Source organism: Python bivittatus, unplaced genomic scaffold, assembly GCF_059951505.1.
Source record: "Python bivittatus isolate LINGU-HERP-01145 unplaced genomic scaffold, Pbiv_v1 ctg000580_np1212, whole genome shotgun sequence".
Classification (NCBI taxonomy): domain Eukaryota; kingdom Metazoa; phylum Chordata; class Lepidosauria; order Squamata; family Pythonidae; genus Python; species Python bivittatus.
This window is the reverse complement of record NW_028277087.1, coordinates 21,769,336-21,794,318: the sequence shown is the minus strand read 5'-3', so window position 1 is coordinate 21,794,318 and position 24,983 is coordinate 21,769,336. Positions and strand designations below refer to the sequence as shown.

The 24,983-nt window shown below is 39.8% G+C and overlaps 1 protein-coding gene across 6 annotated transcripts in view; it reads right to left on the bottom strand.

The window, feature by feature from the left end:
- SYNE2 (spectrin repeat containing nuclear envelope protein 2) overlaps positions 1-24,983 on the bottom strand; it is a 231,703-nt gene that overhangs the window by 32,635 nt on the left and 174,085 nt on the right. For all 6 annotated transcript variants that reach the window (XM_088149745.1, XM_088149748.1, XM_088149747.1 and 3 more), the window contains 13 exons: positions 24,032-24,181; positions 22,049-22,219; positions 21,138-21,271; positions 18,821-19,025; positions 14,876-15,055; positions 14,157-14,279; positions 10,091-10,245; positions 8,489-8,636; positions 8,244-8,338; positions 6,728-6,962; positions 5,547-5,741; positions 4,378-4,503; positions 3,031-3,186 (listed from right to left, as the gene is read on the bottom strand). In XM_088149745.1, the coding sequence (XP_088005871.1) occupies positions 3,031-3,186; positions 4,378-4,503; positions 5,547-5,741; positions 6,728-6,962; positions 8,244-8,338; positions 8,489-8,636; positions 10,091-10,245; positions 14,157-14,279; positions 14,876-15,055; positions 18,821-19,025; positions 21,138-21,271; positions 22,049-22,219; positions 24,032-24,181 (2,073 nt within the window). The remainder of the gene's footprint in view (positions 1-3,030; positions 3,187-4,377; positions 4,504-5,546; positions 5,742-6,727; positions 6,963-8,243; positions 8,339-8,488; positions 8,637-10,090; positions 10,246-14,156; positions 14,280-14,875; positions 15,056-18,820; positions 19,026-21,137; positions 21,272-22,048; positions 22,220-24,031; positions 24,182-24,983) is intronic.

Genomic DNA, 24,983 nt, shown 5'->3' with positions numbered 1-24,983 from the left:
AAATCCCCCAATCCAGGTGTGCAAAGGATGTCTCATCATACTGAAAAAAACTCGAGGCTGTAATTGCTGCCAAAGGTGTTCAACAAAGTACTGAGTAAAGGGTCTGAATACTTAAGTACATGTGATATTTCAGTTTTTTCTTTTTAATAAATTTACAGACATTTCTAAAATTCTGTTTTCACTTCGTGAAATTATGAGGTACTGAATGTAGATTAATGAGAAAAAAAATGAATTTGAACAATTGTAGTATCAGGCTGCAACATAAAAAAATTGAAAAAAGTGAAGGGGGTCTGAATACTTTCCAAATGCACTGTAGGTAGCTGAATAAGACAGTAACATGCTTCATGTGTGGGCGGTAAGCAAAACGGGGAGTTCATATATCATGGTAAACCAAAAATGTATGCCTTAATGTTATGAATGAGCAAGGCCATAAAACATGCTACCTGTAGCTTGTGTTTACCATGATTTAAAGTTCAAATAGATAACAGACAAGCTACATTACATACAGTACATAGCTACATAACTTTATTACAGTTGCCGACCAGAGACAAGCTACATTTCAAGAGCTACTAATCTGCTTTTACTTTCCATCTTCTCAGCATTCAGAAATGCAAGTTCACTTCTACAATGCTGCAGATTCTGCAGTAAGGGCTGTATGAGGGCCTGTCAATTTGAATATCTTGATATTTCTAAAATGCCCAATAACTCAGCAGTATAAATCAGTTTAAAACATTAAGTACAAAATCAACTTTACAGAAGTGCAAACAATCGCTTTCTAGGTTAATGGATCATTTAAAGGCAAATAAGATTTGAGTAATCGGTATTAATAATACTGTATATAATAATGATAGAAATAATAATCATGATCGTCATCAGCAGATAAAGTTACTTGCTTTTAAGCTTTCCAAATACACTGAAGGACACTGTATTTTTGGATAACAGTTCTGGCATTTGCACCTCAGTATGTTAATGAGCATATGCAAGTTTTATATCTATCTTAAATTCTCTCTTGTCTGGAGCAACCTACACACTCTCCCCACTGTGTTGGCATGCTAAAACCCTGCCCTTGACATTCCCCTCTCCTTGCTCCAGACAGCCTGCCTGAACTGTTCGTTTTCCTCTTCCTTTCAGCAGGAGCATCTGGCTGGTTAATTCTGAGAGGCTCCAGGTCAGCTGCACTGCCCTGCTTTTAACTAGGCAGGGTATGGGCTTTTCCATCAATTGTTTTCAGAAGATATACTTCTGCCAGAGATTCCAACTTAGGGTTAGGGAGATCTGTAGGAAAGAAAGCAGGACATGCTGATTGTCAATTTTGTGCACCTAAAACATTGTATGGCTAAAGTTAGATTACCCAGCTTAGGTTGAGAGACTGATGCAGTTTTTAATTTGTAGCATCTTGATTTTCAGAACAACAGGCCAATCACAATATAAATTTTGGAACCAGAATTGGATTCTAACTTTTGCCATTAATTCACTGAATATTCCTGCAGCATGCTAAGCTATAATTAGTTCTAAGTATGATCACCAAGCTCCCCATATCCATGAGCAAGTTAAACACTGGCAGATGGCTTTATATAACATGTAGAGTCCAATGACATGCTGGGATTAAGATAAACTATGTTGTAACATCCCATGGTTACTGATTATAAAGTCCTTCCTCCTTAACCATAATCAGACCCATGGTTTGGACAGTCCCATTAAGCAAAACCATGTGTCAGACAACTTATGAAGCCAAATCATGGCATTGTTTAGTTTAGCAAGTGCAAAAGCAGACTTCATCTGGCCCTGGGCCAACAATGATTTCTCACTTCTGAGCCAAGTTCCTGTATAGTGGGCAAAATGACAACAGATATTTAGTCTAAAATCTGAAACAAAAAATGGTAAAGCAGGACAAATAACAGGCAGGGTTAGATTAAGATTTATACATATTAAAGTTAAACTGGTTCATGTTACACTTGGATATGAAAAAGGAACCTGGAAAGATGTTACTGACCTGTAAGAAACACCCTCAGCTAAACATATTATGATTATAGCCATGCAGTTAAATCCAACATATCTATTCAAAGTAAGGCCTACTTACTGTATTTTAAATGTACGCAGTTTGCGTTTCAAGGAAGATTTTAAAAAGCTAAAATGCAGTAAAACAAACAATTAGTAGCATTATTATTAGCAGCAGGTAGACACCACTGAGGAGGGAATTCCACAAATGGGACGCCATTGCCTCACACTAGAACCCGGGGGATGATCTCTGAACATTACTTTAATACTGCATAAGCAGCCTCGTAACTGTATAGCATTGTATCCCTGACCCCTGAGAAATGTAATGCACAACTGTGAGGTGCATAAAGTTTAAGAACGGCATGGTTGGTAATGGAAGAAAATTGCATTATCAACTCTAATGTTTCAAACCTTCATCTATGCAGTGTTTCTCCACCTCAGCAACTTTGAGATGCGTGGACTTCAACTCCCAGAATTCCCCCAGCCAGCTTGCTGGCTGGGGGAATTCTGGGAGTTGAAGTCCACGCATCTCAAAGTTGCTGAGGTGGAGAAACACTGATTCTACAGTATGCAGAGTAAACTCAAGTTGAGGAAGTTTCAGAGAGAAGCGCCTTTAAAAAATGTAGAAAACCATGCAGAGAAAAATATAAGGAATAACTATCTACTCTCACACCTTTGTCCTTCTGCTCTGGGCTATTTCAGATCACCCATAACACTTCAAACAAAGACTTCCAGTGACTGCTGGTCTACTTCCAGAACACCATCTGTTTCAGCCAGAATGTCCTCCGAACTGCCCTGTTGCTGAAAACTTTCAAAATTTGGTGGAACACTGGGGCCGCAAGGCAGGATATTTTTTTTCCCCTCACGGCCACAAAAAACGACATCTGCTAACAGTATTGTTTAGAAAACAACAGGGCTTTAAATCTCTCAAGCTTATCGTGTGTTTCTTTATGCAAAACTGAAGAGTCGACAAGGCATCCTGGTTAAAGCCCTATCGCAAACAGCAGCGCGCCCAAATAAGCTACTACTTACTCGGAGACAGAGTTCTTCCCACTGGCTGTGCAACTGTTCAACTTGCTCTTTCAGCACCATCACATCTTCTGCAAGGATAAAGTGAGCCAGTTCCACCTTTTTGGCATCAAGTTCTTTTGCATTTTGGCTCCAGTTGGTGAGGGACTTCTCCAACGCCTGCATGGAAACACCAAGGGGGAAACAACAGCCCTTTCAGAGCAAGCTCCTGGCGGGGTGTGTGTGTGTGTGTGTGTGTGTGTGTGTGTGTGTGTGTGCCTGCCTGCCTGCCTGCCTGCCTCCATTCCCTTTTCTCCAAACCATTTGGTTAACCCTATGATTGGCCTGTAGGAGGGGGAGAGGAAAGGAGGAGAGCAATTTGCATGTATATAAATGGGCAGGACCTTTTGTGCTGGGATCTTGACTTTTTTTTCCCTGCCTGTTGCTGAGGCAGCTGGAGAGAAGAGGAAATCAGTCATTTTCACTGAGCAACACAAAGAGTTCCCCTGAGCACCTCAAACTCTTAAACTAAATGTACAGTGGTATAAAGCTTTATTTAAGATGCAGCATGATATCTGTGAGACTATTTTTTCTTCTTCTAGAAGAGATTTATCAAAGCTACTCTTCTGGCATTTAAAAATTAAGGGAGTATATTGGTTTACTCGGAATAAAACTCACCAGGATTAATAATTCTTCCTCTCAAGTAAATGTGTATAAGTCTGAAGAAAGCCTGGGTAAAATTTGAAATACAGCCAATTGAATTCTGGGGGATTAATTTCCAGACAAATCTAGCTACCTAGCTGATGGTTGCACAATTGCTTTTACACCACTACTGACTGAGTCTCATTTCACATAATTCACTAACACCAAAAGGAACAACTCTCACTATTTAACTAATTAGCAACTTAAAATATTTCCTGTCAATTTTTTAAAAAGCGCTATATCACATTCATAATTTTTGAATTAATAATAGTAACTTCAGATAAGCTTTTTAAGCCTCAGTGACCAGAAATCTCAGGGGCTGAAATCTCAGTAGAGCCAGACAACTTGATCTTTTCTGTTCAATACATCTGCTTGCCTCTGAGCTGAAGAACTGTATCTGTGTGGAGAGAAAGTCCCTGTTATTCCCCCATTAATTCCAGAACTGTTCCATTTGCACTAGTTCAGCATCCTAGTTCAATATTGAACTTATTTTAGAACATCAAGAATTGTTGTGCAGGTACGCCTTGAATTAGTCAGTGAAAAACTTTAAAACTGATGTTCTTCAAAGTGCTTGAGGCCTTGGCTTTCCTAGAAAACAGCTAAAACCATTAATCCCTCACCTTTAAAGCTAGACTTGGGAAATAATTAAAAACTCCACATTTTTCATACCTTAACATGTTCCATGGCTGCCTGCAATGCATCATGTTCTACAGGGAGAGGTTCGTTTATTCTTCCTTTGAGTTCTAGTAAAGTGTGGCCCAGGTCCTTGACTTGCCTTTCACAGCTCTCCCAGGTCTGTAATTTCAAAGAAGAAAAATAAAATGAGTTCATGATGAGCAATATTTATTGCTCAATATATAGAGGCACTGCTGGTATCAGGTAACCTCCAATACATTTGGGGGTCTCCTTATAACACAGAGGAAGAAAAATGGTATCCACAAAGATTCTTTGTGCCTATCTGCCGACTTCATAATTTTTGCACTGATTTGCAAATACACTATTCTCTGAGTCCTCTGTTGGAAAAACCTACATAACAAAAGAGGAATTTTATGGTGGGACTAGTTATCAAGGGAGGTATGCAACTGCCACTCCTTGGATGTGTACAAGTAGAGGAGACATCAAAATGCTTTTATTTGGATTTCTACACACAGCAGGAAGCAAACTCATTGGCTTAAATGGTCTCTTCTGACTCCATGATCTCAAGAATGAGCAAAACAACAGGAGCAATTCAGATGCAGAACTTCTTTTTGCCTCAAAAGCAAACAATATTTAAGCAACTAGACAAGTAATAGCTAAACACAATAGCAACACCCAGTGTTACCAATCCAACAGTATCCTTCTGCAATCCCAGAAGATCTTTGAGAGAATCACAGCCTGTGCAGACTATGATTAAGCATTTCCTGTACAGCATTTACAAATTAAAATAGGACCCCAAGATACCATACAACAATTATACAATTCATCTTTAAATCAAAAACATCATCAAATCCCTGAACAAATCAATTTCCTTACCTCTGCCCTATAGAGAAATACTGCCCCCCCCCAATAATCAACAGCAAATGCATAAGAAGCTGGTGAACACAATTCAATAATAAGGCATATACTACATATGCAAAAGAGTCCAAGTTCAGTCTCTAGCAATTGTAAACCCAAGAATTGGGTAGCAAGATATAGAATCAAGCCTCGAGCTGCCATTCAGATTTTCTGGATTGGGATGGCATATGAATTGCAGTAAGTAAATAAATAAAACAACCTTCCACAAACAGCAAATTCACACAAAAAGAGGAACTCTAGACCCAGTTGGTTCATTATAAAGATAACTGATTTATGCCAGATACCTGTATAGTGCCCTGAAACTGCCTGGTAATCTTCTCCAGCTGAAGTTGTGTGTTGTCCCAATTATCTTGCAACTGGCTCATCTCCAGCTGAATGGCAGCCTTTGCTTCAGGGGCTACCATGCCAAGTAACTTTTCCCCAGTATCCAAGATTAAAGAATATCTGGTTTGCCACCTCTTTTGAAGTATTTCTTTAGTCTACCAAGAAAGCAAACAAACCCAGATTGTTATCACATAAAAGATACAGTAAATTATTGTTATGGTTAAAAGATCAGCATGTAGAGTATTGAAAGGACACCCACAGAGATACCTAAGATTATCTACGAAACTATTTGATAAAAAAATCCCCTTAAAAATTACTTAACAATTTTAGCAGAAAACATGCCTTTTCATATTACTATGGATTTTACGGCACTATTGCCACTTCTGTAGAGGTCCTGGGGAAGCGAAAATAATAAAAGTATTTTAAAAATGCAGTCCTTGGCCAAAAAAAGGTTAGCCAGCTCTGGTTAGCATTATGGCTGAATGAGAGACCATATGGATCCTCCCGGGAATCTGTTATTATCACAATTCCACAGGAGGGAGAAGGAAGCTGAGATGACAGCTGCTGATGTAAGGCTCTTATACTAGTATAGCCAAGTTTTTAAACCCATGTCTAGCCATGTATTACCCCAATAATGTATAATCTTGGGGGCAGGAGATTCAATATATAATATGGGATTATTAGCATGCTTCACACAAACACCAATTTTGCTTTTTTTAAAAAAAATAGGTTTTTAATTAGTATGCCACTTTAAGTGAGAAAATTGTACTGAAGCTGCTTATAACACAAAGAAGAAAATAATTTATTTCAAAGGACATATTAATACATGAGTCCATTCTATAATCAACAATATTAAAATAAACAAAATTTCTAAGGGTCAATTCAGTAAAAAAAAATAGCCCAACATTTGGAATTATAAACAATTATAATAATTCAACATTAAGTTAGAATTGTTATTCATCTCATTTGAACCTAACATTTATGCCAGGAAGCAATATGAGTGAGGTACATGTGTATGAAATGCAATTTGAACTATGGGGTACGTCTATCCAGGTTACTGAAGCCCATGTAAATTTTCCAGACAAAAGACTATTGCAGTTTTTTATTGGTTTCTCTGATTATACTGAATGGGAGGCCTAACCTTGAACTTGTGATCCAGGTTCCTAATTTGATGCAAGCCGTACTTGTCCGGGCTCTTCATGGCAGCTATGTAGCTGTTTGTATCCATGAGGAATTTTGTGAGATCTTGCAGTAAGATTGTGAATTTTTGCCACTGCTTTACAAGGCTGTCAATGTCACTCTTCTTCCGATGAGCCATCCGCACTACACTCTGCCACTGCTCCTTCAGCAGAGTGAGCCTGGAGATAAACTCAGTCCTGAAGCAACCAGAGTGATGTGTTAATACAGTATCATGTGCCACCATCACTTTGTGAACATATGGCTTTGGATCCAGGGTACCATTCAGCAAGTACCCCATGTTGCTACAGAATATGGCCATCTGAGAGTCCTGCATCCCCTCCATGTTGCTGAACACTGCGCTTGTGTATGTACAGATATGGAGGCTGAAACTGTATCACATGTATTACTAAAATGGCCACCTTATACAGAATACTACCTATTCTTAGAAAACGTGGTTCTTTTATGACCATGAGATAACCATTCTCCTTCTTTCCAAGAGTTTTCAGAAGAAGGTTGCAAATTTTTTTATCAACAGCTGAGGCTTACAGAAGCTGTCTAACAAACTGTTCTTATTACGAATAGTTTCAGACCTGTGTCACACTCACACACACACACACAGTGTATTTCATGCATTTTTAATTATTACTCTTGGACTGTAAATAAACTGAACTGAACTGACTTAATGATTTGTCAGCAGGAAAGAAGGCAGTGTTATTTTTAAAATATAAAACTTCAGGCATAGACAACCAAGCATCCTTCAAATGTTTTTGATTTCAGCTCCCATATGTACACTGGAGCTTATGAAATTTTTGACCTGTAGGAAAGCTGACTTTCCTACCTCACTATAATGGGGAAGAGCTGCTAAAAGCTATGCTACAATTACGTTGATCTATAGAAATATCAGAAAGGATCTGTCAGATATTTGGAAATTCTGGGCATTGTAGCCCTGACAATCTGAAGCGACCTATCAACAGAAGATAATATATGTAGCTCAGGGTAACAAAACGTCTGCCAGAAAACAACCAAGCTCAGAGAACACCAAGGACTCTGAAGTGAACTATTTTGGAAAAGGCTGATTATGTTTAATGTGCAGAAATATGCAGAAGTAGAGTCACCCATTCTAAAAGTTTGAATTCAATGGGTCTTGCATCCAGATAAGCAGGTGTAGGAAATTACAGACCTGAGATAATAGATGTTATTATATAGAATAATGCAGAACAACAACGAAGAACAGAAGATGCTGGGTGGGTTCTGCAGTTCCCTGTTCCACCATGGGTGTTAGCTGCACCATTCTGAACACTGCATAGGCCTAAGATCAGGCCTGAGTTTCTGTCTTTGGCTCTGCCAATTGTTCCATATGCATTAAGTTATGATGACAGCTTTAACTTTTCTAAAAATGGTTGGTGCTTGGGTTCACATCATTTGCATTGACAGCTGTACCTTCACCATGATATACACAATCAAGTCATGTATTTTACCTGTTTTCTGCTTCTCCTGATTCCAACATATGCAGAGCTTTGGACACAATAGAACTGAAAATTTGCTGATTAATGGAAATCTCTGCTTGTAATATCTGTAAGTAATGAACAGAATTTAATAACTATTATAGTTCAATAAACTGAAAGAATGCCAACTGTGGCAGGAATATGATTTCAAAGCTGGTACCGAGTCATTATCAAACTCCCAGTTCTTTGGATCAAGGCCAAACATCTGGAAATAGTACCTCATATTCTTTCTGCTGTTCTTGCAGCTTTTCAAGTGTACCCGCCATGTTCTCTTTCAGGGTCTCTTTCATTTTCTCCAGAAACTGCACCCAATTCTGGCATTGCTGAAGAAACTTTTTGTCATCTGATTGCTGATTCTGCAGTTCACTGCAATTTAAAAAAAGAAATCAAATGAAATGCTTCTTAGTTGGGAGTTATATTAGGTATGACTAACTTAAATCTTACAGGCATCAACAGGTATACTTGAAGTAGATCAAAGTTATTATTGATGATCCTGCAGACAAATCTCCACCACGGCCTTCCTTTACTTGGTACCTTCCCAATGGCACAGATTATAACTCTCATCACTTCCAGCCACCAGTTGTAGCCTAACATAGTTGCAGGGTATAAAGTACCAGAAGATTGCCTGAGAATTAAGACTGTTATCTAATTTGAAATCTAAGGGGGCCAGTGAGGAAAAACAGCTATTGAGCTGCCAGAAGTCAGACAGTGGAACTAGCCAATGAGAGATCCCTCATATTTTGGGGTTAAAATGTTGAGAGCATGTCATGGTTACTTCAAGAAAATAGCCACATAACCATAATGTCCATAACCAAAATGGCAATTATAAAGGATGTGGCCAGTCACAAAAAAACAGTTTATTAAAAGGCAAACTAGTGAACTACTTCTCTGCTACACTCTGTAGCTCCCAAGGATACGTATTATAAAACCCCATCTTACCTTTGTTATTGGGATGGACATATGGACACATTTATAAACAAAGACTGAGAGCTAAGAACTTCATTTATTTTGTTTACAGAGCCTGTACAGAATCCAAAATTCTCTATATGCAGCATGCCAGCTTCACATTTAATTTTGTTTTAAAATTAAACAAAATCTTTCAAAAATTCAAAAGTAGAAGGCAGAAGTGTCCCTCAATAGAATAGTGCCCATGGCATTTCATTGGGAACACCTGACTTAGGTGACTTTAAAGAAATTTAGTTAACTTCATGGACAATGGGGCTTGTCAATGGCTGTTAGTCATGGTATCTACATGTAACCTTCAAAGATTGTGCCTCTTGAAATACATGAAAGTGGGAGACACACAGCAGGGGAAAGCTCTATAACAGGCTGTCTGCTACCTTCCTTCCCAGCATGGGAGCTCTAAAGAAGAATCTGGTTGCCCAGTTTTGTATACAGATTAAATTATCTCACTGTCTGATCAACTCTTTTTATAACTTAAATGTCTCCATTTTCTATGCTCTCTAATGTGCTCATAAGCATTTGTATATTATTAAAAATTTCTTTCAACTCATTGGGCTGTAGTTCATAAATTCAAAAGCGGATTCCAAAAATCCCATCTCAGATCTAAGGAACTATTCCATGAGTGTTGCATGGTAAGATTAGTACACTGCCACCAAAAACAAAGGATGATTAAGGCTGCTAGTAGAAAATAGCTGTGAAAGAAAACATCACATACACAATATAGCTTAGTAACAGAGATTTCAACACTTTGGGTGTCCAATGGCTAAATGGTAATTCCAGTGCCAATGGCTGCAAGTAATGTGACATAAACATCTGTGATGGAGTTAGATCACAATATGAAAGTAAGTCCTTTTTACCTGCATTGCTCCAGAACCATAGTAGTTTTCTGAGTCCACTGCCGATTAAGGTTCTGTAATCTCTTTACAGTGAAGTCACAGAGTGGCAATTTAAAGCTAACTTCATTCAATCTCTCCATCTCAGGAGACAAAGATGTGAGACTCAATAACTGGCTCTGAAAAGAACAAATCAATTGGACACCAGAGTATCATGCTTGTTTGATTTCTTGCAAATGTCACCAAAAAGAGCAAATCACTGCTTTGATATGATGATGAGCAAAGATTTCCAGATCACTCTGCACCATGTTGCATACCATAGAAAGTAGCATAATAGTTATCTATTAATGGACCAGTACAATTTTTCAGACTAGTTTGCAACATCAGGAAAGGGTAGATATCATTGGGCTTGAGAGCTCTTTTTTTTTTTTTTTTTACTGGAACCCTGAGGTCCATTAAATAGCATCTGGAGCAAAGCTATACATTTGGAATTAAAGAATTCTGAATCCAGGAATTTGAGTATTTCAACAGAATATGCACCATTTCCACACAAACTAAAGGAATCCTAAACTTATTTTCATTTCAATGATATAGTGCTTTGCTATTACTGTTGAAAAGTCAGAAATCCTTGCTCAATACCAAGATCTGTTGTCTGGCCATTCCTATGTAGAGCTAGGAACTAATTATAATTATTACACTCATTTATATCTTGCTTTTCTTCTGAGTAGTTCAGAATGGGAGGCACAGGTTGCCCTATTTTAGGCTGATTTGGTTACAACTGGGCACAAATCATCAAATCATCTATTGAACTTCGTAGTTGGAGACTGCTGAACTACATGTTTCAGGCAGGATTCCTTCCTTGTAAACTTCCTTTCAGTGTTACAGAATATGTGAAAACATGCCTCACAAGGAACTATAGCCACATGCTGTTACTCTATTCTCTGTCAAGTAGCCATTCATGACTCAGAAACACTTCTGGGTAAAGATATACAAAATGGGTCACACAAAACCATTCCATGGCCAGAACACCTAGTTTGGGGTGGTCCATGTCCAGATAAAGAGTGAAACATGCACTTTCTAATTTAGACATGGAGAGAAACACATGTTTCAGGTACAAATGGTATGGGTGCAATTGGGGGTGGGGAGGGAGTGGGGAAAAGCTAAGAAAACTGGAGGCTGTGACTAAGTGGAACTAAGAAAAGGAAGGGACTGGGAAGATTTGGAGGAAGGGAAGATGGGCTGGTTAGAACGGAAGGCATTGGGAAGACCAGGAGCAGGCTGGGGCAAAGGCCATGTGGAAGAGGACAGGACAGAGGGATCAGGTGTATCACCTCTGGCCTGTTCCCTCTGTAAAATGTTTCAAGGGTTTGTTTCGACTCTAATGCAGAACAAAGATGTTCCACATTTCAGTTTTGCCAAGCAACAGTCCACCTGGAACTGTTCAGTGGAATTTCTGAAACACAGTGTGTTTGTTTGGGGTTTGAAACAAAACATATTTTTCATTTGCTACATATGGCTACTTCCAAACCTTATTGCATGACAATTCCAAAGAAAATAACAGCACCTAGGCTGATCTCAAGAAGCTAAGGATGGTCAAACCCAGTTAGTACTTGAACAAGACAGGCTAGACTGAGAAATTTAAAAAGGCAGTGGCAAACCAGTTCTGTACTCTTGCCAAGAAAGCTATGTGGATCTGACCACGAAGACACCAGGATTTGATATAATCTCCAGGGAGGCTTTATCTTACTTTTAATCCAGGCTATGCATTATCTCTTTTCAGAATCTCGTCTTGGATTCTGTTCAAGAAAGACCATGACTTTGCCATATATGCTGGGTTTTGTTGTTGTTGTTTTGCTAGAGAATGATAGACAAAGATCCCTTACTACTGAACAACGTGAAGCCCCAATGTTACATGTAACTCCTGTGTTGGTTTTGGGTCCAGACCCCAAAGTTCCTCCCAGAATTGCCAAAGAATTGTAGTAGAAGGGAAAACCATTAAATACATGGGGAATAATAAGATTAGCTTGACACATTCAATTTAGTTTTATTTAAATAAAATGAACCCCAATTTAGTGTTTTCCCACACATCTGCTTTTTGGAGCATGCCATCATTTTTAGGCTAGACCTTGGCCAGAGAAATGATATGGACTCTTGCTATAGTATTTTTAGCTGAATCAGGATGGGACATTGAGGGGTGTCCAGTGATATTGAGGGGTTCAGGGGCTGGGGCCTCTCCACTATCTGATCTGTATATCGTGAGATAACAACTTTTTGGGGTCATGAAAGTATGTTACTACCAAGATGCATGAGGAGGTCATCATGTTCTGACAGGAAGGGAAGACTTGGATAACAGACATACTGATATGCTTGGTTTCAAATATTGATAACCAACCTATTGGTACATTTCATATTCATTTAATCCAGGGTGGCCAATCTGCAATCCTCCAGATGTTGACCTGAGACTGAGCAGATATGATATCTGAACCATTCGTGCAACCGCTGGATTTCAAACCCAGCTTCCCATAACATAGAAAGCGGACCCCAGAGGCAGCATGCACTTTGCCAGCATCCCCTTTGGGCCTCTTTTTTATGTTTTTTAGGGATGGAGGCTTTTAAGGGACAAACCCTTGCAGAGGCTTATACCTCTTGACTCCCCCCCCACCCCAAATGGCTCCATCTTTGGCCATCAACATATTGTACAAAGCATGTTACAGCCCTTGAGCTGGCAGAAGTTGCTTACCCTGCCATAAGGGGAAGATTGCTTAAACTGCCCTTTCTCGGTGCCTGGAGGCTGTAAGGGTCTGGATGGGGAACAACAGGCTTTGGCTGAACCCTGGTAAGATGGAGTGGCTGTGGGTGAATGGCTCCTCTGTATCCGGGACTTTGTCATCTTTGGTGCTTGATGGGGTGGCACTACCCCAGACAGACCCAGTGCGTAATCTGGGAGTCCTCCTAGACTCATGGCTCCTGCTTGAAGAGCAGGTGGCAGCCGTGGCAAGGAGGGCCTTTGCACAGCTTCGGGTTGTGCATCAGTTATGCCCTTTCCTGGATTGCGATGCCCTTCGAACAGTCACTCATGCCCTTGTTATCTCCCAGATAGACTACTGCAATGCGCTCTACATGGGGCCACCCTTGAAGAGTATCCAGAAACTACAGCTGGTCCAGAATGCAGCCGTGCGGGCTATTTTTGGAGCCCCAAGAAGGGCCCATGTAACACCGTTGCTCTGCGAGCTGCATTGGGTACCAGTTTGCTTCCGGGTCCAATTCAAAGTGTTGGTTATTACCTTTAAAGTCCTACATGGCATGGGGCCAGATTACCTAAGGGACCGCCTCTCCCCTATGTCTTCAACCTGTCCCACCCGATCGCACAGAGAGGGCATGCTTCGGACCCCCTCAGTAAAAGTACTCTGATTAGCGGAGTCCAGAAGGCGGGCCTTCTCTGCGGTAGCCCCCGCTCTTTGGAACATTCTGCCCCCAGAGGTGCGATTGGCCCCCTCACTCCTGGCCTTCCGAAGGGCCTTGAAGACCTGGTTCTGCCACTTGGCCTGGGGTGGGGAGGGAATACTTCAAGCAGGGGGATGGCTAGCCCCATAGTGGCGAGCTGTCCGCAACTTGATTTTCCATCTTCTTGGATTTGCCTTTTTTAGTATTGTTTTAATTCTGGATATATTATGTGTTTTAGATATATTTATAGTTTTAATGTTTTTTGTAAGTTGCCCAGAGTCCCTGACTGTGGAGGAGATGGGCGGGGGAGAAATCCAACAAACAAACAAATAAATAATAAATAAATAAAGCACCTTATGCCCAGATGTTGTGGAAGAACATTTCAGTATCCAGAATATTTAGGGAATCCAGAGATAATGAGGTCAATTTTTACAAATATTGCCCTGTTTTCTATCTTGTTGCCTAAATATTGGTGCCTTTCAAAAGTTTTGCAACCTTTCATATATTCTGAATTTTAACTCCCAAATTCCCTTCTGATTATATCATGCTGCCTGGGGCTGATAGGAGTTGGAGTTCAGATCACTCAGAGGGCACTTAGTTGCCTACTCATGTCTTAATTATTTGTATATTATGAACATGGGCTTACCATGAGTAGATCCAAGTCTTTATTGATTTCACATGAATTGTCCAGTATTTCTGTGGATTCTTTTACTTGATTTTCCAGTTTTTCCAAGGAATTCCCAAAATTCTCCAGTTGTAAAAGACCATACTGAAGGAAGAAATTATGAAGTATAGGTATTCTATCTGATCTAGCATATAGTTTCAAACATTAAAAAATGACAGGTAACAGAAATAAAGATCTTAATAAAAAATGGGCTATGGGCATTTAAAACGTTAACCAGAGATTAACATTTTAAAATTTGAACAAAAAAATTAAAAGGCCAAATTTTGCATCATATAAAATCTTGTGTTATCTCCTGCTTTGACAATTAATTCGCAGTCTCCAAGAAGATGCCAGCATGCCTACAGATCTCTCCCTACATACCTGCCACCTGACTTTTTATCTTTTTTTTTTTAAAGCAGTTATGAGTAGCTAGCTTGCTACAAAGCAAAACACCAGCTTTCAATCTATTCTTTCTTTCCAAAAGATGGCCTATAAGCTTCTTGAGAAAATATAAATGAGGAACAACCAGAGCTCAGAATACATTCTCAAAATTCCAAGGGTGGCTCATTATTCCAGAAAGAGTGGGGAATCCAGATCTACAGATGAAAGGTATTTTCCAAATACAACATTCAGGAAAATTATACAAATGCGTCCCTTCCCTTTCTATTCTGAAAATGCTCATAGCAAGCAGTTTGCAGTACCTGAAAAACATCTGCTTTCATCTGTAGCATCTTTTCCAAACAGGAGATCCTTTGAAGTGGCTGGAGCTTCTCCTGAAGAAGGGGCTGTGTTCCCAGTTCAGCCAACTGAGCTATTTTATCTTCTGATTCAGAAGCCTGAAGAAAATATTCTTTGATGTCTTGAAGGCCAAGTTGCAGTTTCTAAAAAGAAAGAAATTATGCCTCAAGAAAAGCAATGCAAGACCCCCGAACTAGCTGCAGGCTGACAAGGAGGCACTGGAAGAGCCAACTATCCATCTGACTCTTACTCCCTGTCTTCTGTCTATGCCCATTTTCAAGCCCTGATGTTTTGCTACCATTGGCACAAAAGACCAGGAAGAAAGTTCATACAATGCAATTGACGTGCAGCTCATGAATATTACACAGTCCTCCCAAATCAGATTTCGGCTTCCAGAGGGCAGTCTTTTGTGCTATAAATCCAATGCTAAAACTAACTGTTTTACGTAGCAAAAAAAATTGTGTCCCACTTTATTTGTCCTAGGACCTTACAGTTCAAAAAAATCTTACAATAACAATAAAATATAAACAGTCTTTACTAAACCTAAACTGGAATGCAGAAAAGAACAAACTTTTCAGTTACACTGTGGAATGTGCTTATTGGGGAGCAAGGCACACTGAACATTGTAGGACTGTAGAGAAAAGGTGCAGAGAATGTTATGCAACTTCACAAACAAATTTTTTAAAGTAGAAAAGGTCTGAGCCTAGAAACTCAGATTAGGGAAATACAACAACCCTACCTTGCACTTTCTAGATGTGAGAAAGGCAGTGTTTGAAGAGACTACAACAGGCTACCCAAGCCGGCAGATACCTCAATAAAAGTACAACTGAACTGAGATACATAAACTCAGAGAGTGAGAGAGTTATTTTAGTAGGTAGGGAATTGCATGAATCAGGTCCCAGCACCCACCTCCTATTATCTGTTGCCTGTCCTCTTACTTACCTAATTCATGAAACTGCTAGCAGACTCACCTGAAGGTCTTAGAATACCATTCAAACTACGAATTGTGAGAGACACCATTTACAAACCAATCAAGGCACCAAAAATAACCATGCTCTCGAGTCCTAAACACCTTAGTTCTGGCTGAGGGTATATTTTGATGTAGCCTTACTGTATCTTCTGAAAGCTAGTAAGAATGTCTTCACATACAACCTAGAACAGTGTTCCTCAACCTTGACAACTTCTGGGAATTGAAAGTCACCCATCTTAAAGTTGCCAAGGTTGAGAAATGCTGACCTAGAAGATCAGCCAGGCTGATGAGCCCCAGAGCTGCAATCTTGCATACCGTTGGGATGCTTAATTTCCTTTAACTTTCTGACTATATGTGATGAGGAATGCAAAGAAAATTAAGAAAACTGTAGCTTGGTAGGTCTACTTTATGGACAGGGGAGGGGGAAATGCAACTGAGGAGCACCTCATCTGAAGTATATAATTTAATACCATTTCCATTTAACACCAGCTACCTAAAAATCATGCCTTTTGGGGATGAGAATCACAGCTATGCAGTTAATGGGCATCAAATAAGTAGAAAATGCTAATTTACTACCATTAACGACAGATTTTGCCAATAGGACTAATGCTTGCCTGGCTTCCTCAGCCTTTTCCCCCTGTCACTGCTGCTTTTCAGGCTAAATGAGTTCCTTGCTCTAAAGGGGTCCATTTTAATTTCTTCACATTAGGCTTCCTGAGCAATTTATTAAGGCCACACACACTTTTCTAACCATTTGCAAAAATGCAGAGAACTTTACCCTAAATCCTCAACCTCAGCTAAAACTGTTAGCACAGGGAAAAAGAAGATTAGACTTAAAAGCACAAGTGGCCTGACAGATTCTTAATAGTCATTCACAACTGAAATGAAAAAAATCATCCCCATCCATTAGGGTTCTTCTTTAGAATTATTCTTTATAAAAGAAGAATTGTTTAGCTCTCCACTGCTATTTTTTGTTAGGTTGGGGGGTAGGGGGAGGACTATTAACACCAGATGGCTTTACCAATTGCTTCTTGTTTGACAAATTTATCCTTTTTTTTTTTTTACTGTTGTCCAGAGTCATGGAATTGTGTTGTAGAAAGCTGCTTCTATATTATCACACAGCAAAAGCATTTCTACTGCTGTGTTACTACTTTTTACTGCATTACTGAAGAAATTTCTGAAATATTTTCCCGTATGGTATAGATCAGTTAAATTAATATAAAATGAAAGTGGGCTTGCTCTAATCCTGCAAATACTGACTTACACACTTTTTTTTCTTTTACTTCATGAGTCAAAGATCTTGGAGGAGAAGAAAGTGGTAATAGAGGCAAGCACTCAGTGAACGAGTTGAAATGTTCTCTGCTTGGAATCACAACTGGGACTATGAGCCCCAGACTCCCTGGCTGGAAATTGTATTCCTTGGTGAAAATGGGAGGTTCAGTATCTATTCTCCACCAAGGGAGAATTTGGGAATTCTCAGTCCCAATCCCAGACCTTTGTGAGAAAAGATCATTGCTCTTTGCTTTCCCCTGCCTGTAGATTATACTTCTTGTTTGAGAGCTACACATTTTCCTTAGAAAGCACAGAAAACCTTGATGCACGTGGGGTGAAATGGGACTAATTATTCATCTGTAGTTGCAAAGGTCTTTACCAGCACTTATGAGCTAAGCCCCATAAAAATGGATGACCCAAAAATTGAATTTGGGATTGGATCCAAGACTTTCTGGGTATAAAACACAGCTGTTCTGTTGAGTTTTAATTTTCCTTTAACTTTCTAGAGATAAATTATAATGAACAGTTTTGGTAACAGAGAAAATGGGTTTTGTCTCTTTTACCACGCATTTTATATCATCAGTATTTGACTGGGGGTGGGGGTGGTGAGTGGTACATTGCCTCCGAAAAGAGAATTTATAGTTTTGCAAAGTTAATACCAGGAGTCTGAAATAGGATCACAAAAGGATAATTAGCTCTGCTTTGTGATCTTCATGACTATGACTCTTCAATGTTGTATATAAAAATACGAATGGCATAAGTGAAGTCTACAGGACAAGCAGACGCTTCAGTTTTGATCAAATATTGCTTTTGGCCTAAGCTGTTTTGTTGATTGGAAACAATATTCCAGTTAATTCCAAATTAAGGTACTCAGTACCTATGGACTGTCAGGTAGTTTTGGTATATGATGAAGAAAATCCTCTACGCCTGTTAGCTTCACAATGCAGCTAGCTGGCCACTTTGAAACACAGAATGCTGGATTAGCAGCCCCCTTACTTTACCTTCAAGATAACCCTCTAATTATGATTTATACCTGAACCATCATCTTGAGGTCAACCTGCTGCTGAAGCAGCATGAGACTGATTCAAAGAGATCTGGCAGGAAAACAGGTTTCTACTGGAAAACGGTGCAAGCTATTCCCTATGCAAACTTTCTGGTTTTCATGGATGAGGAACCTGGGAGAGGTCAGTGACCTCCAGGATCCCAAGTGGCCAACTGCAGAACAGGGCTTATGCCTCCTGTGGCTGCTGGAAAGAGCAGAGCCTTGCAGCCAAAGTTTTCTCTTTTTTGGTTCCAGTAGAATATTAACCTTGTGGGAGATTATCTTTGGCACCTCCCACTACAGCAATCTCTGTCTTTATGCTTGTTGGAGAGCAGTGTGCAGCCCCAAAAGCTATGGAGGTGACAATGGTGCTCTTCAGCAAGCATGGAGGTATAAGAACCAGGATCTCTGTGGTGGGCAGGCAGCAAGGGATTCATACTTGGAGGACAGAAGATGGAGGCAGCAGAGAAGGGGAAGAGCCCCCTTCCCTGCTCCTCACACCCCCAACAACAGCAGCAGAAACTGCTGTTCTTGCCCTTGTGTGAGGGCAGCAACCTTGCTGGCTTCATTTTCAAGGCAGGGGAACAGGGGCACTGAGTTCTTCTTTTATTCTTCCAGTCTTACTTTTACATCCTGTGCCTTCTGCTTAAGAAAATCCATTGTGTAGCTTGAAACGTTATCAGACATCAATTGGGAATCACACTGCTCTTCATATTTGTCTAGTTTTGCTGAAACCTCATTGTATAAACTAGTATAGGATTCCCACAGGTGCAAATGAGTGTGAGCTTTCTGTAGTTTCTCTTCAATATTTTTGTTTAGCAATATCCACCTATAAAAATAAAGAAATAAAAATGAAATATAAGAGCAACCAATTTATACAGCATTCTTTTTAAAGATAATTAAAAAAATAAAATCCACTGATTCATTCATAGTAATAGAATTGAGTGATTTGTTCTGAAGACTGAAAATATTTCATCTCAAACTCAAATCAGTTGTAGGCTCTCTTTGCAGGCAGACTGTCTTTCAGAGAGAAACTTTCATTTCCAAGGAAAATACATTATTCCTGCCCTCTCTCCTGCAATGCCTCTGGTCAAATTGGAGGCAATGATGGAACAAGCACAGGATTTCTTCCCACCCTACTAGTCTTGTGCAGAAAACCCAGCCAACATTGTTGTAGCTCACTCCTGCCTCCTGAGCTCAATGATAGTTCCAAAGAGGGTCTTCCCAACTCTCATCTCAGGAACAACCTGCCCACATGAGAAGGAAGGAGGCAGTGGTGTGCCTTTTCCTTAACTGGACAATGTTCAACCTGTCTCCAACCTTCTCTTCTAGGTTTTTGAGAAGGTGGTAGAGCTACAGTTGTGTAGAGCCCTGAGGAAAAGGATCATCTGGACCATTTTCAGCCTGGCTTTATACTTGGGTATGGGACTGAAACTACATTGATTGTGTTTGTGCATAATCCTCTGGCAAGGCCAGGCTAAGGGGAGTGTGATTGTCCTGCTATTGCTTGAACTCTGGGCAGCTTTCAGTGCCACTGATCATGGCTTCTGCCTTATGTACTTGAAGAGCACCTTGAAGGTACAGCTGTTTCAGAATGTAGTGGGCATGTCGAGTAGTTATGGACATGTCATGATTCATTCATATAATAATACCTCTATTCAGAGCATCCAATTTACTTCTGGGTGCAATTCAAGGTGTTGGTTGTGACCTTTAAAGCCCTACGTAGCTCAGGACCTGGAGGTCGGGGATGTAGGCTACTCAGAGTGGGCACCAATTGGAGTGGCATGTTCCTTGTTCCTTGCTTTTGGATAGGAGGGGACTCTTTAACAGAACATTTTGTTCACACTTTCACAAGTGTGAACCATGTGAAGGGGGAGAAAAAGAACAGTATTCTTTGTTCCTCCTGCCAGCTCGCCTTCACTAAGGAGGTGGTGGAGGACCCAAAGAGAGGCATGCAAGTCTGTCCTTAAATGGGAATACACTGCTTCCAGGTGGCCTTATCATGGCTTCACTTGATCCTCCCCTTGTGGTGAGGGAGAAAGGGTTAGGCTTGCTTCCTTCCGCCTTTCCTAGCAGCCACAGCTTCTGCAAAAGGAGGAGAATGCAGGGGCAGCAGTGATTTCCTTCTCTCTCTTTCCTCTGCCAGTCAGACTTTCTCTAACTTGGGTGACTCAGTGCCCAAACATGAGCACTGATGCTGGACAGCCTGGCTCACCCTCCAGGTGCCTTCCTCATCTGCCCTTCTCTGGTGTCTTCTCCTAGCTGGACTGGAGGAAGAGCCACCTGGTGCCTGCCTACCTTCATGATCCCCACCCACCTGGTTAGTCCTCACAAGAAAGCCTTCAAACCTTTTTGGATGGAAAGGCTGCAAATGAAGAACTGGGAGCAAGTAACTAAGTGCATGCCAGCTATTGAAGGTGGTGTGGTGTGAATGGACTGAATTTACTTGTGCCACAGAAAATGAGTGAGATTGGTGAGAGTTTGAGACTCCTTTTGTAAACTTACAGATCCCTCTTGAGGAGGATGAGGGCCTCTTTTTTTAAAAAGTGTTTCTTAATACAATCTTTTTCATGTCTTCTACTTGGAATTAAAGCTATGGTGCTAGACTGAATCCTTAGTTTAAGGTGCCAGAAGACCTTTTTTTACTTTCTGCAACAATCTGTCTCACCAGGAAGATTGTAAGATTATTGCAAACATTTTAGATAGCAGCAGTGATCAGCACAACAGTGTCCAGTGTGCGTAGGAAACTTATAGGTTATTCGCACAATCACTTTGGTCCCAAAAGATAAGGATAACCAAATTAGAACCGTTCTATTGGTCTCCTGTATAAATTAAGCAATATCTTATGTCTGCTGTACAATAACTGCCATTGTATTTGCCAGAAATAATTTGTTGGAGTCAGACTTCTAAATGGTGAAAGGGGAAAAAAAAAGTATTGTACCTTGTACGTGCCTCTTTGTGTTTTTGTTCAATAATCTCTGAGAATGAGGGATCACACAGCTTCTTCAGGTTACCAGCAGCAGTCTGGAGTCTAGCCCAGATTTCTCTGTTACCCTCAGCTTTATCTTGAAGAGACTGTGGAAAGAAATGCCACTTAATTAGTTGCAAACGTGATGATGCTTGAGGTGGCGGCTATTGATATGCTACCTTATATCCCTCTTTCCAAGACAGTGTATTTTCACCAATTTAACAGGAGGTGCGTCGTGACAAGGTTGCCATCAGTAAGCATATTTTTCTAGTTTGGCAAAAAGTGGGGGATCTTCCAGACTCACTCCTCCTTCTAGGCGGCTTGGAAAATAGAAACTATCGTCTCACCTCCTGGTTGTTTTGGGCTTAGAAACCTAGTGGGAACACTCACTTTGTACAAAGAGTATGTGCTGTTTCCAACTTGATACTCTCAAGATCTAATGGACTACAACTCCCATTTCAGATGAACTACCCAGAGCTCTCTACAGATGATCCCTGAAGGATGCTTGTTCACTCCCATCTTGCTCATTGCACATCATTTTCTCTTTTCCTAAATTGAAGCAAATTGTAGCTTGCTGATTTATTTCACCTATAAAATCATGATGTATGCTTTCCACACCAAGCAGGATCAAGCACCAAGGTTTGGTCTTGATGTTCAGTCTCTGGTTTGTAGGGCTTGCATAAATCAGTTTGCTACTTCATTTCAAACTGGAGAAATACAGTATGTGGGAGGAGCAGCATATGGGCCCAGGATATCTGTTATGACTCAATCATGTAACACCACCACATACTCATTTGGCATTACTATCTAAAGCGGTTCCTTATCTTTAAGAAGGAACATTGTGGAACTATGGGGTTCATCACACTGGTCTTTGTGAAACATACCTGGAGATCTTCCACTTGCTTTTTCAGTGTCTTCACTGTAATGACAGGACTCTTGCTATGCTCCAGGCAGTACAAAGCATTTGCAAGCATCAGTCTGATTTCATCCCAAGCTTCATCATAACTCTTCCAGCACTCTAAAATGGACTGTGTAGAAGACTTCAGCTGTGCAACCTGTAAGCACACAAGCCTGTGCTTAAAAAGGACGTGTATGAAATTACTTAGCAGGACATTTGGAAATTGCTCAAGAGACACCCACTGTTGAATTTCTATTACATCATTTTCCTTCTAATACAGGCTGGATGAAAAAAAACCCCTCTAAGTATTTATTTAATAATGTAATATATAAAAGATTTCAGGAGTACTAGTGCATGCTTCAAATGAAATGTTAAAAGAAAAAAATCACTGATCAGTAAGAGACTGAAGTATCAGAATTATTTTCATTATCAATTTAATTTGAGGACAAAGTCCTGTTGTGCTTGCAGAGCTCATTCCAACATGCTTGGTTAGAGGAAGACTTACAGGAATAAATGCACTGGTTTCACTCTCTTGATGCTGACATCTCAGCAGGAAAACTCACAAATTCAGAAGTGCCTGCAGAGTTTTAAACTGCAGAAGGAACAGACAACTCAGCTGCAAGTTCTTGTTCCATGAAAGCTGAAAATTGCTATTAAACAGAGTTTTGGGTTTTTATTATTTCAAAGATTCGGTGTAAACTGTCTGTAGTTAAGCAGCATCTACAGAACTTTGGCAGTTATTGTACCAAATATAATGAATTAATGGTTGAATTTGTAGATAGAATCTGGATTTCAGATTTCACTTTTGCCATGGAGCTACTATGGAGGTTACTCATGCAGAAGAACCAAACATCAGTCCCTGGCATCACAGTTGGAAAGATCAGGTAAAAGATGATATTCTGAGCAGCCAGTGCCAATCAGAATAGACAATAATTGACTAGATATGCAAATAGTCTGATTTCATGATGCTTTTCATGTTTCATGATGTGGTGCTGGACAAAATCTGCCATCTTTTGACTTTTCCAGTTAGAGAAGGTCAATAGTGGACTAAGTTCTGTTGTAACGTCATTAACTTTACTATTAGATTGTACTGGTCTTTGATCACAATAAAGATACTTGACTTTCTATTTCAGTATTAGAGAAAATATGTTCTTAAGTCCCAGTTCCTAAGCAGAGAGCAAATGGAGGTACATGGCTCTCATGTACGGTTGGTAGATTTCTCATAAGCAGCTGACTGATCACTAAAGGAGAAAAGATGGTAGAATTTAACGTATTCCAAGCGTCTATGTTAGATCAGCCAAGTTGGCTTCCTGATTAATTTAAATGTGTGAGATCTAGTAGGACAGCACATATATTTCATAGAAAATATCATAGGTTTAATGTCTAGCAACCATAAAAGAGGATCATCCCCTCAATTCTGGATATGTGAGTGGGAAAGAGGACTGCTTTTCATTACTAGCAAAAGAAATACACTGTTTCTTTCCAGACACACTATAACAGACACATCTGCAATCATCTATGAAAATTTACGCTTGTACTTTCTCTTAAACAGAAGTTCTTTTTAAATAGAATGCAACATGTAATTTTCCAAATGGAGTTAAGTGAAAGAGGGTATTTCAGATATGGGTGCAAGTGATAAAAAGAAGATTGTGTGATACTTGTGAATCCAAATGATTGCTGACATGCAACAGAAACTATTCATACAGAAGATTGGACTGCACATGGAAACCTGAGAGTCTTCAGACCAAACTATACATTGCATTGATTGTCTAACACTATCACTGAATGCATTTTGTTTTGTTTATACATATTTTCAGAACAGGATTCCAACATGCTAGATATTTCATGCTGTCTTCAAGGAACCTATCCTTGGGTGGAATGGTTTTAAATCCTAGCTTGGAAAATAACCACTGGGTGACATTTAGCAAGTCACTAATTCTTATATATAGCCAAAAATTAAGATATCAACCTGATTGATAACGCTGGTTCTCATTTCATCCAAATCGTTGGTTGTGAACACTACTTTCTTGGCAGAATCAGCACAATCCTCTAAAGTTGTGTGGTTGTTTTTCAGTTGATCCACGTCCTTAGACTTAACAGTAAGCTGATTTTCTAACATCTGATAAATAGGTATTAGAGGAAAGGCATTATTCTTTGAGCATAATTTGGAAAAAAATAAAATGTAACATTAGAACATGGGGCATATTTTCTAAAGATCAATGCTAAGCAATATGTTAAACTAAATGGAACAGAAGTTTAAACATACTTAAGAACAACATAACAATAGCTCACCTGGATCAAACCAAGCTGCATCCTAGTCCAGTATTTTCTCACAGTGGCTAGCCAGATATCTTATAAGCAAGAGATGGAAACATACCTCTTTCCCATCATTGTTCCCCTGCATTTTGCATTTGGAGACACGCTGCCCCTCATCCAGAGGTAACATGGCTAATAGCTCTTGACAGACCAATCTTCCAAGAATGTATCCAATCCACCCTTAAAACTATGCAAGATCATCACCATGTTCTGTGTTACCAAACTACAAGTTAACAATGCACTGCATGAATACGTACTTTCTTTTGCCTGTTCTAAATCTTCTTGTAGTCTGTTTCATTGGATGGCTCCTGGTCTTACTCTTTTGAGAAAGAGACAGGTTTTGTTCACCTGTCCACGTTCTCTATGCTATATATGATTTTGTATACCTTGAACATATCACCCCTCTTCCAGCCCCTTTTTCTCTAAACTGAAGAGTCCCAAATGTTCCAGTCTTTTCTCATAAAGAAGGCCATCGATAATTTTGGTTGCCCTCTTCTGTACTTTTTCCAACTATGTTATACCCTTTCTCAAATGTGTACAATCTTCTCCTAATGATCCCTAGCATGGAATTTTCTTCTTTTACATTGAATACTGATTCAACAATT